The sequence below is a fragment of the Hyperolius riggenbachi genome, chromosome 1 (genome assembly GCF_040937935.1).
Source record: "Hyperolius riggenbachi isolate aHypRig1 chromosome 1, aHypRig1.pri, whole genome shotgun sequence".
Lineage (NCBI taxonomy): Eukaryota > Metazoa > Chordata > Amphibia > Anura > Hyperoliidae > Hyperolius > Hyperolius riggenbachi.
Genome location: NC_090646.1, coordinates 385,031,489 through 385,047,248, shown reverse-complemented (window position 1 = coordinate 385,047,248; position 15,760 = coordinate 385,031,489). Strand labels below are relative to the sequence as shown.

The window sequence follows — 15,760 nt, the reverse complement described above, 5'->3', positions numbered from 1 at the left end:
TAATCCTGAGCCTATGGGAAAATGTATCCAAGTATGGAGAGAAGATTTACATTCTAAAATAGACTTCCTAACTATGGAAAAAACTCTACAGAATCTCAAAAAAAAAAATCTCCAAATGTATAACCCATGTAGAAACAACAACAAAATCCTATACAAATGGTACCTAACCCCCAGGCTTTTGGCTTCTTTTTCAGAGCAACAATATCTATTATGTTGGAGAGGCTGCTCTAACATAGGTACCCTCTTTCACATACTATGGGAATTCCCTACCCTCGCCCCTATTTGATACTTTCTGAGATTATTTCATGGCTGAAGACTAAATATACAATCACCCCAGAAATGGGTCTCTTTCTAACAGGCCTGGAGAGGTTCCCTAAAGCTTACAAACATATAACAACTCACTTAAAGGGATACTGTAGGGGGGTCGGGGGAAAATGAGTTGAACTTACCCGGGGCTTCTAATGGTCCCCCGCAGACATCCTGTGTTGGCGCAGCCACTCACCGATGCTCCGGCCCCGCCTCCAGTTCACTTCTGGAATTTCTGACTTTAAAGTCAGAAAACCACTGCGTCTGCGTTGCCATGTCCTCACTCCCGCTGATGTCACCAGGAGTGTACTGTACAGACACAGATCATACTGGGCCTGCGCTGTGCGCTCTTGGTGACATCAGCGGGATCGAGGACACGGCAACGCAGGTGCAGTGGTTTTCAGACTTTAAAGTCTGAAATTCCAGAAGTGAACCGGAGGCGGGGCCGGAGCATCGGTGAGTGGCTGCGCCAACACAGGATGTCTGCGGGGGACCGTTAGAAGCCCCGGGTAAGTTCAACTCATTTTCCCCTGACCCCCCTACAGTATCCCTTTAATCTGTATGACTAGACAACTTATCTTATATAATTGAAGTTCAAAAAACCTCCCCTGTTTCACTCAAATCCGCAGTTCAGTAGATTTTAACCTACACATACAAGGAAATACTATTAAACATAAGAACACATCCAGGTTCTCCCACTAATCATTTACAGATCAACTAGGAAGATAGACTGTGTAATAACAATCCCCTCTACACTGTAATAATCTATCAAAATGATATCAAATTCTTCCGTATGGCAGTCACAACTTGTCACCCCCCCCCCCCCCCCCAAAAGGCCTTAATACTTTCCAATAAATCTGTGTTTAGATATGCTACTTTTGACCATTGGGTATTAGGTGAACTTCACCTGCTCCTCAGATCTTGGGTGTTATTAACCCAAGTAAAACTTCCAATTAATAGGAAATACTGGTTATTTGGTATTTGTTGTTCCTAACTAAAAATTCTGTACGATCCTGGTTATGTTCAGTTGTAATATCAAATTTACAAACCTGTTTATAACGCTTGTATAATTTTCAATAAAATATTATTGAAAGAAAAAACTAGAGAAGTCTTAAGAGCAAATCCTTTGAGAAAATAAAGCTCACGTCATTAAAATAAAAGCAATCACCTCATCCAGTGGGTCCACATCAGTCTTTCTCATTTTCACCAGTGCTTCATAGGACTTCTGAAGTGCCCTGGACTTTGAATGTGACACCTTCACATAAACTGGCAAACAGATGAACCACAGGCTGAAACAGTGGCTAAACAGGCACTTGGGCCAGTTACTGTGATTACTATAGTACTTCCTGGCTAACTTGTGAGCAGCTTTAATTTCCTGCAAATAAAAACAGCAGAACAATCATCTTATTTTCGAATGGTGTTGTATACATATAATCTATATACAAAGACAAAACCATATTAAATATCAAATCCCTTGTCTTCCAAATCCCATTCCCAAACATGCACTGACTTTCTCTTTAGTCTTTTAGCTATTTTATACAGTGATAGTAAACGTCACAGTGCGTTAACAAGTACAGGATCAAAGAGTTACAAGTCCATATACTTTCAAACAAGGATTACATTTTATTTTTCTCTGTACCAATATAATCCCCCAGAGGTTTTGTTGGCCAAAGGATCAGCAATCCATGCTGAACACTATCTAAAACATACAAAAACTCACCCTGAGAGCAACTAACCATCGATTTTATACATACCGGTAAATTAATTAGTGCACATATAATGTAGTTCAAACGGTCTCTAGAAAGCACAGAAATCTATCACACTGAGCATAGCCTATACATCTCCAAATAATCTAATGAAGCTTGCTGACTAAATCTACAGACAAATGCTAAATGAACATGTATTAATCCATACACACTAGTGTTTCAAATCCATTTCCAAAGCCTTATACGCGTTTTCCTTGTTTTCTCCCAAGGCAGCTGGTCGCTCCTACCTTAGCCAAGAATCTAGTGTGTGTACAGGTGTCCCACGAACCATGTTGGATCTATAAGTGGCAATCTGCAGTCAGTCCATAGGGACCCTCCATACCTGCCTGCAAAAGCTGCTCTGTTGTGCTCAGGGATGTCTCTCCCCCCCCCCCCCCTTTTCATAGACAGCACTAGGATAACGCAGTGTTACCTGCTGGATCAAGTGCGATACTGGTAGGAGACACAAATATGACAGCAAATTGTGCCTGTGCATGCGCCATACTGTGTTAAATGTAAATAAAAGCATAATAAGATGCTTTTGGCAAAACAAGTAAACAATGAGAAAAATATATGCTAACTTGCAACATATTTTAAAAAGGTTGGGAAAAGGGCATGTTTACTACTGTACTGATTAACCACCTCATTTCACAAGTCTTTGGAAATGTTTGGGAGCTTAGGAAATGAAGTACTGTAGGTGTGAAAGTGACATTCCTCACTCGTGCCTGATACAGAACTTCAGCTGCTCAACAGCTTGGGGTCCCCTTTCTTGTAGTTTAATTATAAGCCCAATGCCATGGGCATCAGTTGTGGACTACAGGTGGTATGTGTTTGAAGGGGGCGGAGGAAAAAAAAAAAAAAAAAAAAAAAAAAAAAAAAAAGACTGGCAGTGGCTGGATAATGTACTCCGACACTGGAGCCTGGGTTCGAATATCGGCTCTTCCTGTTCAGTAAGCCAGCAACTATTCCTAATACTGCTATCTCCTACTGAGCACACACTAGTGGCTGCAGTTCTGGTGCTTTGAGTCATAAAAGCACAATATAAATGTTCTGTGTCTTGTCTTGATACCATGTTTGTGGCATACAATGTATGTTAATTTAAACTGAACCATTCACACATTTACAATATACCTGTTATCTGTTTTATAATGTAAAGACTGCACTAACCTGTTTGGTCCTTTTAGCAATGAATGTCGGACTGCTTGCGGCTCCCCTGTCTTTTGGGTTTCCATTATAGCTAAGATATTGCTCACGAGTTCGGTCAAAGAGAGCATAATCAAGCCTTGGAAAACTTTTGTAGCTTGAAGGCAAAAACGAATAATTACATTTAACATTTTAGTAAAGTCTAAAAAACACAGTTTTATCATAAGTTCAGACATAATTACCAGAAACTACCTAACAAGAGGATTATTGAAAAGCTGGCGCTTAACCTGATTTCTGTCATTAAACGTGATTTATAGCTATTGCTTATTTAATCATCAAAACGTAATTGGTTATCAGTTTTAGTTTTTTTCTTTATTATGGTCACTGTTCTTGAAACAGTTTTATTAAATAATTATGATACCTCAGAAAGGCTGTCAGGACACATCAAAGGAGCACACGTAATTAAGTATGTGCGAAATATTCTGCTCAGTGTTGAAAGGTTTGTTACCTGTATTTTGGACCTGGCTCAGGACCATCCTCTGGCAGGGGCTCAGGTGGCATAATAAAGACTGTGTGCTCGCTCTTCTGAGACTCGTCTAACTCTATCAACCGAGTGTCTTCTGGGGATTCTTGGTCTACCTGCCACAGACAATTACTCTCAATAACCTGACAGCAAAGTACAAAAAAAAAAAAAAAGACCTGTGCAAGACACAGAAGAGGCATGAGAGACACAAGAGATAAGTATGGAAGATATAGAGGATTTTTTTTGATAAATAAAGATTCCATACCTTGTCTCCTTTCTCATTGCCTTTCTCTGGAAACAGCTAAAACATTGAAAAGAATGTTGAATGTATATACTAGTACAGAAGAATTTGGCTAGTCAGTTTAATTAAATCGGTTATCACTACTTTATTTAAACATTGTAAAACGTAGTATGGTGTTATCGTCATCACCGAATAGATGGAAAACTTCATATTAAAGCTAAACTTCAAGCAAACATAAAAGCATTTAATTCAACGGAGTAAATCCTAAAATAATAGTTCTAATACCTTGATCAGTCTACTATATTCCTTTGAAAAACAGAATTCTAGTCTGCCAAAGTAAAAATAAAAACCCATGTGCCAAGCTCCTTATAGTTCACATAGATATATAATGCCTGCCTTTGCCCAATGTATCTGTATACAAATAACAATTCCCTCCCAAGTTACAGTAGAGTTATTACAGGAAGCAACCATGTTGCAAGATGATGTCCTATCACATTCAGTACATGGGAAGAAACGTAGTCTGCTTCTCAGGATCAGTGCAACTGTCACAGAAGTCTCCTACATTGTTAGCTCACACAAAGAGGTTCATTTCTCCTCTCCATACACAAGAAAGATCTTCTGCAAGTAAGAGCTGAGTGCTTCAATCACATGGAAAGGCTCTTGGCAAGCAAGTTGGACTTACCAGGTGCTGCCATAGGCCGTAATGTGAATTACGGCTACTGAATAGTTGCGTTCAGTCAGTAATTTGCAATAACAGCGTAATTCGGTCGCAAGCAATAGCTTGCAGCCAAATTGCATCCTACCCCAAAGTCAATGGTGGCCTGGAGGGGGAATAGTAATTAACACAGGGTGAGATGTTTTCCGGCATCCTCAGTGTACGGCTTTGTCAGGAGCTGTGCATGGATGCCGGAAAGCCGCTGGGAGCTGCAGAATGCATAGAAGACCACGTCTAGATGTCAGTGAGAGGTTCCTCCTGCTCCAAAACCCCCCAAAAACTGAGCCCCGATATCCTACTCAGGCATGCCGGTTAGTTGAGACTTCTGATTGCCCGAGTTCTGGATAACAAGGACTTTTCTTATTGAAATGTCTAAAGATGACATTTAAAAAAAAAATGTACTCCCATCTGAAGCGCACCAGTTTTTGGAGCAGTGTGTATATTCTGATCCACTAAATTTTTCACATAATAATTCAGACGAAACCCTGGGAGGCACTGATAAGTGGAGAAAAGGAGGGCCCAATCAAGAGGCAGAATAGCTTGGCAGCCGTACCCCTCCCAGCCAAAATGTCCATTGCAAAAAAAATGGAACAAACACTACCATCCCATTAGTAGAGAAGATCATTCTTTCTCAGTAAAAATAGATTAAAAAAAAATAAAAAAAAAATAGCATATTAAAATATGCTAATGAAAATTCATAGATCTCATTAGAATTGCTTACCATGAACATCTCTTCAGCATTATAACTTTAGCTTTGGACCTATCTTACACCACAGATCATACAGGAGACATCAAAGCGGTCCTATTTATCTGTTTTCTTGTATCTCATTTCCCCACTCTAGTCTCCAGGGAAAGTGGAGAAGAGGCACACTGGGGCAGACCTTCCCTGTCTCACGGTTTTGGTTGTGACGGATCTACAGAGCTCAGCAGATCCTCTGCTCCTGAGATCAACACCTATCTACTCCACTATCTTCAGATAACACTACAAAATTAATAACATTTTTCATAAATCACGAACTATATTTGTCCACAATAGTTATGGTTTGTTATGCATTCTTTGCAATTATCTTTTTCGTTGTGAAATTTCCTGTTGCGGTTCATTGCGATTTTGTTATATATTGTTATAGATTTTACCTTTCAACCAACAATTTGAAATAAAACTAAATTCACATCCCACATTTAGAGTATAGTCAAATCAGTTGGTTGTCATTTTAGGTTAGTACATACTGTAGGTAGCTTAAAGGGATACTATCGATTAACATGTTTATTTCAATTGAGATAGAAAATGTTTGGGAAGTGCTACTAAGTACTGGTGTATACATTTCACTGCTTATCTATTTGATTACTGTTATCTAACTCCTTTCACATTTTTCTGACAGCAATTCCGACTGCAGACTCAGCCATGAGAGGAGGGGGGAAATTCCTTCACAGAGTGTGTGCAGAGAGCTCAGTCAGAGACAGGCAGAGCTTTCTCTCAGAGAGAGCAAACATCAAAAAAGACACGGCACTCAGGAGCTGTATGCAGCAACAAGCTGTATTGGAGCAAGCGATGACACTACATGTTTCGGGCGGAACCCTCCAATACAGCTTGTTGCTGCATACAGCTCCTGAGTGCCGTGCCTTTTTTGATGTTTGTCTATGGATGTGCAGGGGTGGTGTACCTGCTAGACACTGAGCACCGGCTGGACGATTGTAATATCGTTTGTTCCCAGAGGAAGGAGGTTCTGTTTTGCTTCTGTCTCAGAGAGAGCAGAGGAAATGTATCTTATGTGCAACATAAACATTTGTAAACTGTAGTGCGTGAAACCTGATACCGGTTTTTAAATATGCTTCAATATTACACTGTTCTTAGCATGTCAGACTGCAGAGATTCAAACAGATTCATACCTCTGCAAATGAGACATTCCAAACTTAGATAAAATCTACACACAATGAATTAAAGCTTTTGCCACTGATATTGAACATGAAAAGTAGCAAAATGTTAACACAGCTACTTAGACATTATTTGTACATTGTCAGTTTAGAACACTTGGGCATTGATAGAATTCCTTTAAAGAGACACTGAAGCGAAAAAAAAAATATGATTTGTATGTGTAGTGCAGATAAGAAATAAAACATTAGCAGCAGAGAAATAAGTCTAATGTTGTTTCCAGTACAGGGAGAGTTAATAAACTCCAGTTATCTATGCAAATTGTCATTGAGCTCCAAGATTTTCAAAGTGGTAAAGAGCTCTATGTTCTGTAGGCTGTTATCTTAACTGTGTTGTTTTTTTTTCTTTTGCAGAGAACAGTTCAGGACAGGTCAAAAGCTCACTGCCTGTTCTGTAAAAAAAACATTTAGAATGCTGAGTAGTGTGTAAACTGCAAATATTAAAGAAGGAAGCAATGTTATAAAAAAAAAAATAAAAAAAAAAAAAAAGCCGTATAACCGTAAATAAAAATATGAGAATATTTTTTTTGCTATTAGTGTTCTAGTAATTATCCATACTAAACAATTCATTATATCATCATTTTTTTCGCTTCAGTGTCTCTTTTAAAGGATACATTCGAGCAGGCAAAAAAAAAAAAAAAAAAAAAAAAAAAAAAAAAAGAAGATCTACTTACCCGGGGCTTTCTCCAGCCCTTGGTAGCCGATATGACCCTCCCCACAGCTCCAGTGTCCCGGGATCCCCTCCGTTCCAGATGTCGACCTTGCCAGGTCGGCATCTACTGCGCAAGCGCCGCTGGTGATCATGCTCCTGTGGTCTAAAGCGTTCTGCTCAGGTGCACAACACTCAAGACCACATGAGCGTGACCCTGAGCAGCGCTGGCGCAGTAGATGCAAACCTGTTGAGGTCGGGATCTGGAAGTTAGGGGATCCCGGGACACCGGAGCTGCGGCGAGGGACATATCGGCTGCCAGGGGCTGGAGGAAGCCCGGATAAGTAGATTTCTTTTTTTAGTAGCTCAGATGTATCCTTTAAGAAAAAAATGACTTACACAGGAGCGGACATAGGCCCTGCAGCTGCACAGGGGATTCATGTCCTCTAGGGCCCATGCAGCTGCGCCAGTCAGGGCTGGATTGTGCTCTAGGCTTCTCCGAATATTTCTCTCTGTAAGCCTCCTTCCAGTGTGCGTTTCTTACTCCTTGTATCACTCAAGTCATTACTCACTATGTGGCTGTCTCTCCCTCTATCACTAACAGCCCCCCCCCCTCCCCCAATGATCATTTGTCTCTCCATCTCTCCGTATCCTCCTTGAGGCCATCTCTTCTTCCATATGTCACTACCCCCCCCCCAACCACCACCACCTCCTTGTGGCTGTTTCTGCCTACTTGTATCACTCCTCTCCCCTCAATGTGTCTGTCTTTGCCTCCATGTCATTTATCCCCATGTGGCCATCTCTCACTATGACCATTGTAGGATAAGACTGTGAGCTCCTCTGACTAAAGTCAGCGGCATGATTATGTACTCTATAAAGTGCATCAGAACATATTGCGCTATATAAACACACAAAGAATAATAGGACCATTTTTACCCTAATCATTCGTTTTTAATCTGCAATTTTATCTTTTTTTTACAGTAGAAAAATCACTGGACAGTGCAATACATATGTTATGTAAGTAGAGCAAGTATTTATCCACTCATATATGTGGAGTTTTTTTCTGAGATAGCATGGCTCACAGCTCATCTTTAATACCGTACCTACAGAATGTAATCTAGGGTTCATGCCATTTTATTGACATTATTTGGATCCACCCAAGATCTGTTATGACCATGACCACTCATATGGGGCTCCCTTTATTCTGCACAGAGGCATTGTCCGCCACTGGTCTTACAAGCCCAAATAAACTTTCTCGTACCTTATCAATACAGTCATCAAAGAATGCCAGACTGGTGTCCTTGTCGCTGACGAAACTACACTCTTCAATGAAGCGGATGAAGATCTGAGTTTTTGTCAACTGTGCATAAAACTTCATGTGAGCCCGATCTCTACTTTTCAAAAACCCTGCAATACCAAATATTCATATTACCAGAAATTTCAACAAAATGGACTTCATTGGGTTGGTATAAAATAAGTTGTGATTAGACATGGACAAAATTTCTTCTAAATGGTATGAATGAGAATTCTCTTCTGGCTTTTTGTCTGAATGACTGGATATCCTGCAACATGCCTGATGGGGTGTTTTTATACTGGAAAAGGGGTCACTAGTTCTTTCACATAGCGCTCTAGCTCCGCCTTGTAATTATAAAGCATCTTCTCCTACAGGACATCAAAATTTAAATAAACTTTGGGTTATAATTTGAATTGGCAAAAAGGTTCACAGTGCAGCTAATTTTCATGCTTCCTAACCTGAGAAGTTGTGTTCCCACCAACAAGAACCCCTGACCACTTCTAGACACCACTAAGTCACTCTGGATCATAATAAGGTGTGGTGCTCTACAGCATTAGGCTTGGTTCCTGACAGGTTTGGAGCAGACACGTTCTCGTCTGGAGTGGATGTGAGCATCTATATAAGCTTGTGGCCACAAGACCCAATCCCTACAGCACCAGTGTGTATGTTACCTTTTCTCAAGATACAATTAAACTACTTGTGCATGCCCCCATCCTTTCCCAATATGACTACAACACCTATCTCTGTGACAAAACTGCGGAGTATCTAAAGTCCATCATGAATTTTGCAGTAACTTTCCTCTAGCTTCATAAATGTTACCTCTTTCTGGCAGTCTCTGAAACAGCTGCCATTCTCACAAAGAATACACTTCAAGATCCTCTCTCACTTACACATCCCTTTACAGAACAGTTATGTAAGCTCCACCTTACTGTAACTATACTTATCAGCAGATCCCACCCTACGCACATGTTCTACTATGATAGTGATATTCTTTCATTCATCTCTTCTCATACTCACGCACAAGACTTCTCTCAAGTTTCTCGACACCTCTTTAACTCTCTTTCAACAACTTGCTTAGCTTTCACCCACCCTTACGATTTGCGAAAACCTAAAAACTCATCTCCTCAATCGAGAATTTAATCTCAATGCTGGCATACACCATGATTTTTTTCGGCAGATAGAAGGCTTGATAGATTATTTCCAACAGCTCCGATCTGATTTTGATCGTTTTTCTGGATTATTTTTTCGTAGTAAATAGAGATTAATCAGAAAAGCGATTGGAAAAAAAAAAAAAATCAGAAAATTGATTAGACAGTAAATCTGCCAAAAAATTTCATTGTGTTTTCCCAGCATTACCTAGAACGCTGTAATCAGTCGCTGACCACTCCACTATAAGCTTTAATGCAACCTCCCTTTTTTGTTTCCAACGTAACCCACTAGATGGTAATATTGAAGTCTCAGGGCTCTCTCTCCTAGTCCGTTTTACCATTCCTATGTACTTAGGATTGTTTGTAAGCAATACATAAGAGGTTAGATAGGTAAATGTACAATAATATATATGGAAACTGGGGGTATACAGTAGCTCAAAACAACAGCAACATACCTTGATGGTCAAAAAGGGAGTCTGCTGCTGTGGCTTTCTTAGATGGTGCTTCAGTTATGGGTTTTAAGTAGGGTCTGTAGCCCTTTAGTATGGAGGCCATAAAGCGCAGAAATGCTTCCTGAATTTCCAGTTCCAGCTCTCTCATTTTCTTTTGCCAAGAGAAGTCAGCTTCAATGGGAGTCATCTCAACCGCACTCTCCTCTTGGGTTTGTCTAAGTACTGAAAAAAAGTACAAATCTCAATATCTACTACTCCACAAATCCAACAATAAACTATTAAATCATGCTAAGTTAGTTAACTGCGAGGTACAATAAAAATAAACCTGCTTACCGTATTTTAACTATATTTGAAGCCTGATTAAAGAGTAATGAGACTGTCCTCCTTTCACTTTCAGGGAGGTGGACATGCAAATGCTGTGTTTATGAATGACATACATCAACATCTCTGATATAACAATTGCTAAAGCCTTCTGCACATCCTAGACAAAACTTGGCCATGGTGACAGTACAGGGTTGTCTTGGTCGAGAATCCAGGGTTTGTATAAGTGTGCCCCAAGCTCATTTAAAACAAAAAGAAAAGTAATTGTGTGTGTAATAGTAATGGTTTATAGAACTTTCCTGGAATGTCATTTTTAATTTTAGTTTAAGGACTGAATGTTAGACTGAATTCTAAACACCAGACATGTCAGTGTGATGCCAAATCTGGTTCATTCAACTCCAAAACAAAAGAAGTAATAATTGTTTGAACGTTTTAGTTCTGTCATGTTATCATCAGTATATCCTCACGCAAACACAAGTGTTTTGGCTTGTGTTTACTTTTCAGTAGATAGAAGGCTGCAACTCCTGTTCGGTTTCATTTGTATAGTTTAACCTCCCTGGCGGTTTATTTATTTTGCCAGGAAGGCTGCAATGTGGTTTTTTTTTTTAATTAAAAAAAAAAATTTCATGCAGCCAACTGAAAGTTGGCTGCATGAAAGCCCACTAGAGGGCGCTCCTGATGCGTACTTTCGATCGCCTCCGGCAATCGAAAGTAACAAGATAGGCCGCAATGAGCGGCCTATCTTGTTTCGCTTTCCTCGTCGCCATGGCGACGAGCGGAGTGACGTCATGGACGTCAGTCGACGTCCTGACGTCAGAGCCGCCCGATCCAGCTCCTAGCGCCGGCCGGAACTGTTTGTTCCGGCTGCGCTGGGCTCGGGCGGCTGGGGGGACCCTCTTTCGCCGCTGCACGCGGCGGATCGCCGCGCAGCGGCGGCGATCGGGCAGCACACGCGGCTGGCAAAGTGCCAGCTGCGTGTGCTGCTTTTTTCAGAACCGAAATCGGCCCAGCAGGGCCTGAGCGGCGACCTCCGGCGGCATACCCAGAGCTCAGCTCGGGATTACCGCCAAGGAGGTTAAAGCGCTGGTTTATTAACTAGTGCAATAAAAGGTACCTCGGAGCACTATGTACTCATATTTACCTAATCATGTCACACACCAGTTCAGGCATGCATAAAAGATCAGGAGCACCGGATATTTAAATGATAGTGACCTTGTTCCTCTCTTTTCCCTACCCGCCAGAAGCTGATCTATTGAGCGCCATGCAGTTATCACTTCTTTCCTCCCCACAGCAGGTTTGCATGAATTCCAGCTCACAATCCCCACCAGCACCTCTGTCTCTTCCTTTGCGTGATGTGCTGATTCACGTCCATGCAAAGAGAAAAGCTGATGTCCCTGCCAGTGAAGAGGGAGCATGGAGAGCTGGGCTGATTGGAGGTGTGTTGGAGAGCATCCCTCTAATTGGCCGAGTTACAGCTAATCAGAGGGCTGCTCTCCTACACATTGCCCATCTACACTCACCTAAAGGATGATTAGGAACAGCTGTTCAATTTCTCATTAATGCAATTATCTAATCAACCAATCACATGGCAGTTGTTTCAATGCATTTAGGGATGTGGTCCTGGTCAAGACAATCTCCTGAACTCCAAACTGAATGTCAGAATGGGAAAGAAAGGTGATTTAAGCAATTTTGAGCGTGGCATGATTGTTGGTGCCAGACGGGCCGGTCAGAGTATTTCACAAACTCAACAACACACTAGAATTTTTCCTTTTCAGTGATACAGCAAAATTTAACTTTTAATAATTACATTAATAGAGACATTCAAGAATTTGGCTTGTAGAAGAGTCAAGAACACTTGCTAATGGCGGTGGGACCGTAATCAACATATATTGTTAGGAGTTTAAAGCTAAGTCGACAATCGTCACTAATGAATAAAATGAATACTTCAGTCAGCCAACAAATGGAAACACAAGACATCAACACATTATGTTTGCCAGGCGAACTGCACTGCAAGAAGTTTGCCGGTTGCTACATGTAAATATAGGTTTCTTAGGTGTTTACCTGGTGATAGCTGAGGGTGGATTTTTTTCAGCACACTGAGGAGATTCTTTGCTGGTTTCTTTGGAAGCTGCTTCCATGTTAGGCTTCTCTTGTCCTCTGCCCTATAATAATAATACATTACACATAATGGTCACTGTGAACGATTTAGGGACTAATGCATAATCATTCTTTAGTAGGAAATTTAGATGAATTGTAGATTTATTGCCCATCAAAGACATCAGGCCTCTATAGTGTTATCCCTTGAGTTACCGGCAGGATACTCTACTTGTTCCCCTGAGATAAGAGTGGAAATGGCAGGATATATGGTACTGCAAGGTCATATAGGATCCTATTGTACAAATGAGTATACCTAAGCAAATAACTGGCTGTGGTTGAGCTTATTGTTTTGGTTTCTTTAAAGGGACCTAAACCACAGTTAATGAAGAGTTTTACTTACCTGGGGCTTCTACCAGCCCTCTGCAGGTGCCTTTTGCCCGCAGCGTCCTGGAGCAATCCTCCGGTCCCCCGCAGCCGCTAAGTTTCGTTTTCCGGAACTCACTGAGCCTGCGTGGCCTTGGCTTCATGCATCCTCTTTCGCCGCCATCGCCATCCTATGCAGGAAGAGAAATCTCGTACTACGCATGCACAGAATGGTGACGTGAGCGAGAACACTTGGCCAGTCGGTGGAAATCAAAACAGAGGGGGAACGCAGTATCGTTCCAGGATGGATTGGGCACAGGGCGGCTGCAAGTGGCTGGTAGAAGCCCCAGGTGAGTAAAACACTTTTTTTTTTTTACTTTAATGTAGGTTCCCTTTAAGCAACATTACAAAGAATGTTTATTTCACCTAAACACATCTGAATTTTAACAAAGCAGAGGAAAAAGAAGGAACTGAAATGATGCACCAAAAGATCAGGGAAAATACAAAAACACTTAAGAGAAAACACAATTTATATTGCAATACATTTAGCCCCTCAATTCAGGGAAACAAAATAAGTTTTAAACTGGGACTGTAAAAGGGGGCAAAATGAACATTACAGTACAAGAAAAGAGAGAGGAAGCTCTCAAAATAAATACATGTATACCTTTACCTTAAACAAAAAAGCAGAAAATCTACAATGGCATAAAAAAGTATACATATAATCCACAGGCCCAAGCAAAACAGAAAATAACGAACGAGAATGCTCCCAAAACTTACGTGTATATCATACTTGTGTCCAAGTCAATGCACACAACATCCTGGGGAGGGTCATACAAGTCAAAATACCGAGAGTCTACCCCAACAATAAAAGGAATAGGAGCACTGAGCACTCCTGCCAGAGATAATGGACACAGAGGAACATATGGGCACTGCCACTGGAAAGGGAAGATCATCTAAAGGAAAACAAAAAGTTTAAAATATAATTTCAATAGGTTCACAACTAAACCTCATCGTAAAACTAACTATCCTGAATTTAACATTTATAGTAGCTTACGGAAATATGGATTGTTCACATAAACCTGTAGTCTCCGAAATAAAAAAAAGTTTGAGACTTACATAAGTAGCGGAAAGACTCTGGCTAGACCAGAGGCTTTCCATCTCCTCCTCGATCCCCACAGTTCCTGAGCATGGATCCTTTGAACATATAAGACAAAGGTTTGCCAAGTATGTTCTCGTTGCCACGCTACCCTTTATGGACAAGCGCAGATATACTGTATTCGCGTGAGTACAGCCACACCTGCGCAGTGAGCTAATGCCACTTGTCCATGAGCTGCTCCAGGGTCCTGACAGGAAGCAGTGGTATTGAGGAGGACACAGGAAGCAGATGCTTCCTTTTACCTAGGCGAGTATCTAATTTTTTTCCTTTGTAAGACTACAGGTGTGCTTTAAAAGACAACTGTAACCGCAAAAAAAAAAAAAAAAAAAAAAAAAAAAAAAAAAAAGAGGAGGGAAAGCTCTGGATCCCTTAGACCCGAGGTCTTCTGATGAGACCCGAAGACGCAGCAGGTGGGTGATTTAAATAGAGAGCTCTGCGGTTTAAAGAGGGGATGCAGAGAGAAACGGGAAGGCTCTAAGGGATCCAGAGCCTTCCCTCTTAGGTGAGTATTGTACTTTATTGCTTTAGCAGGTTACAGTTGTCCTTTTACGTGTACCTGAGATGAGGGGGAACAAAGGTTTTATAGATTCCTGGTGCTTCCTCTAGACCCCTCTGCACAGATCACTCCCTCGCCGCGGTCTAAAGCCTCCTAGATCCTCCTGTAGCAGCCCAGTTCTCCGCGCCCATTCGGCTCAAGGGCAGTGTGGCCAAGCACGCTCCCCCCATGTCATTTCTGTGGCTGGGAGCGTTCTGCACCAGCGCAGTACAACGCTCCCAGCGCAGGGTGGGCGCACGAGACTGGACTGTGCAAGCGCAGTACGCCTGACTGGCTACGGAGATCAGGGCTGCTACGGGAGAATCTAGGAGGCTTTAGACCATGGCGAGGGAATGATCTGTGTGGAGGGAGCTAGAGGAAGCCCTAGGAATCTATAAAGCTTGTTTCCCCTCTCAGGTACTCTTTAAGTACAGTTGTCCTTTTAGACTGCAATCCATTTAGTTAACAAGCATTACAGCACTTCTACTACTGTATACAAAATGACATACAGCCTAAAGAGTCCATAGATAAATACCAGCAATTGCCAATCTAACTCTTAATTCAGGCTTTCTCAACCAGGGTTTCCTGGAACCCCAGGGATCCTAGAGTACTCTGCAGGGGTTCCTTGGAATTTTCCCCCATTGTGGGGGAAATATAATGGAGCACATTATAATAAAGGGTACTGTAAAAAGAAGCACCAACTTGGGGGTCAGTATAATAACGAGCACATTAACCACTTAAGCCCGAAGGGTTGAAATTTTTTTACATCCGAACAACTTTCACCCCCCATTCATTTGCCAATAACTTTATCACTACTCATCACAATTAATTGATCTATATCTTGTTTTTTCCGCCACCAATTAGGCTTTCTGTGGGTGGTATATTTTGCTAAGAGCCCCTTTACTGTAAATGCATTTTAACAGGAAGAATAAGAAAAAAATGGAAAAAATTCATTATTTCTCAGTTTTCAGCCATTATAGTTTTAAAAGAATACATGCCTCCATAATTAAAACTCACGTATTGTATTTGCCCATATGCCCCGGGTATTTCACCGTTAAAATTATGTCCCTATCACAATGTATGGCGACAATATTTTATTTGGAAATAAAGGTGCATTTTTTCCGTTTTGCGTCCATCACTGTT

General features: G+C 41.2%; 1 protein-coding gene across 3 annotated transcripts in view; it reads right to left on the bottom strand.

Moving 5' to 3' along the window:
• DENND4C (DENN domain containing 4C) overlaps positions 1–15,760 on the bottom strand; it is a 125,838-nt gene that overhangs the window by 40,122 nt on the left and 69,956 nt on the right. For 2 of the 3 annotated variants that reach the window (XM_068234394.1, XM_068234396.1), the window contains exons 10-17: positions 13,704–13,879; positions 12,528–12,628; positions 10,149–10,367; positions 8,513–8,658; positions 3,983–4,018; positions 3,703–3,833; positions 3,219–3,351; positions 1,475–1,681 (exon numbers count right to left, since the gene is read on the bottom strand). In XM_068234394.1, the coding sequence (XP_068090495.1) occupies positions 1,475–1,681; positions 3,219–3,351; positions 3,703–3,833; positions 3,983–4,018; positions 8,513–8,658; positions 10,149–10,367; positions 12,528–12,628; positions 13,704–13,879 (1,149 nt within the window). The remainder of the gene's footprint in view (positions 1–1,474; positions 1,682–3,218; positions 3,352–3,702; positions 3,834–3,982; positions 4,019–8,512; positions 8,659–10,148; positions 10,368–12,527; positions 12,629–13,703; positions 13,880–15,760) is intronic. The other variant, XM_068234395.1, reaches the window with a different exon arrangement.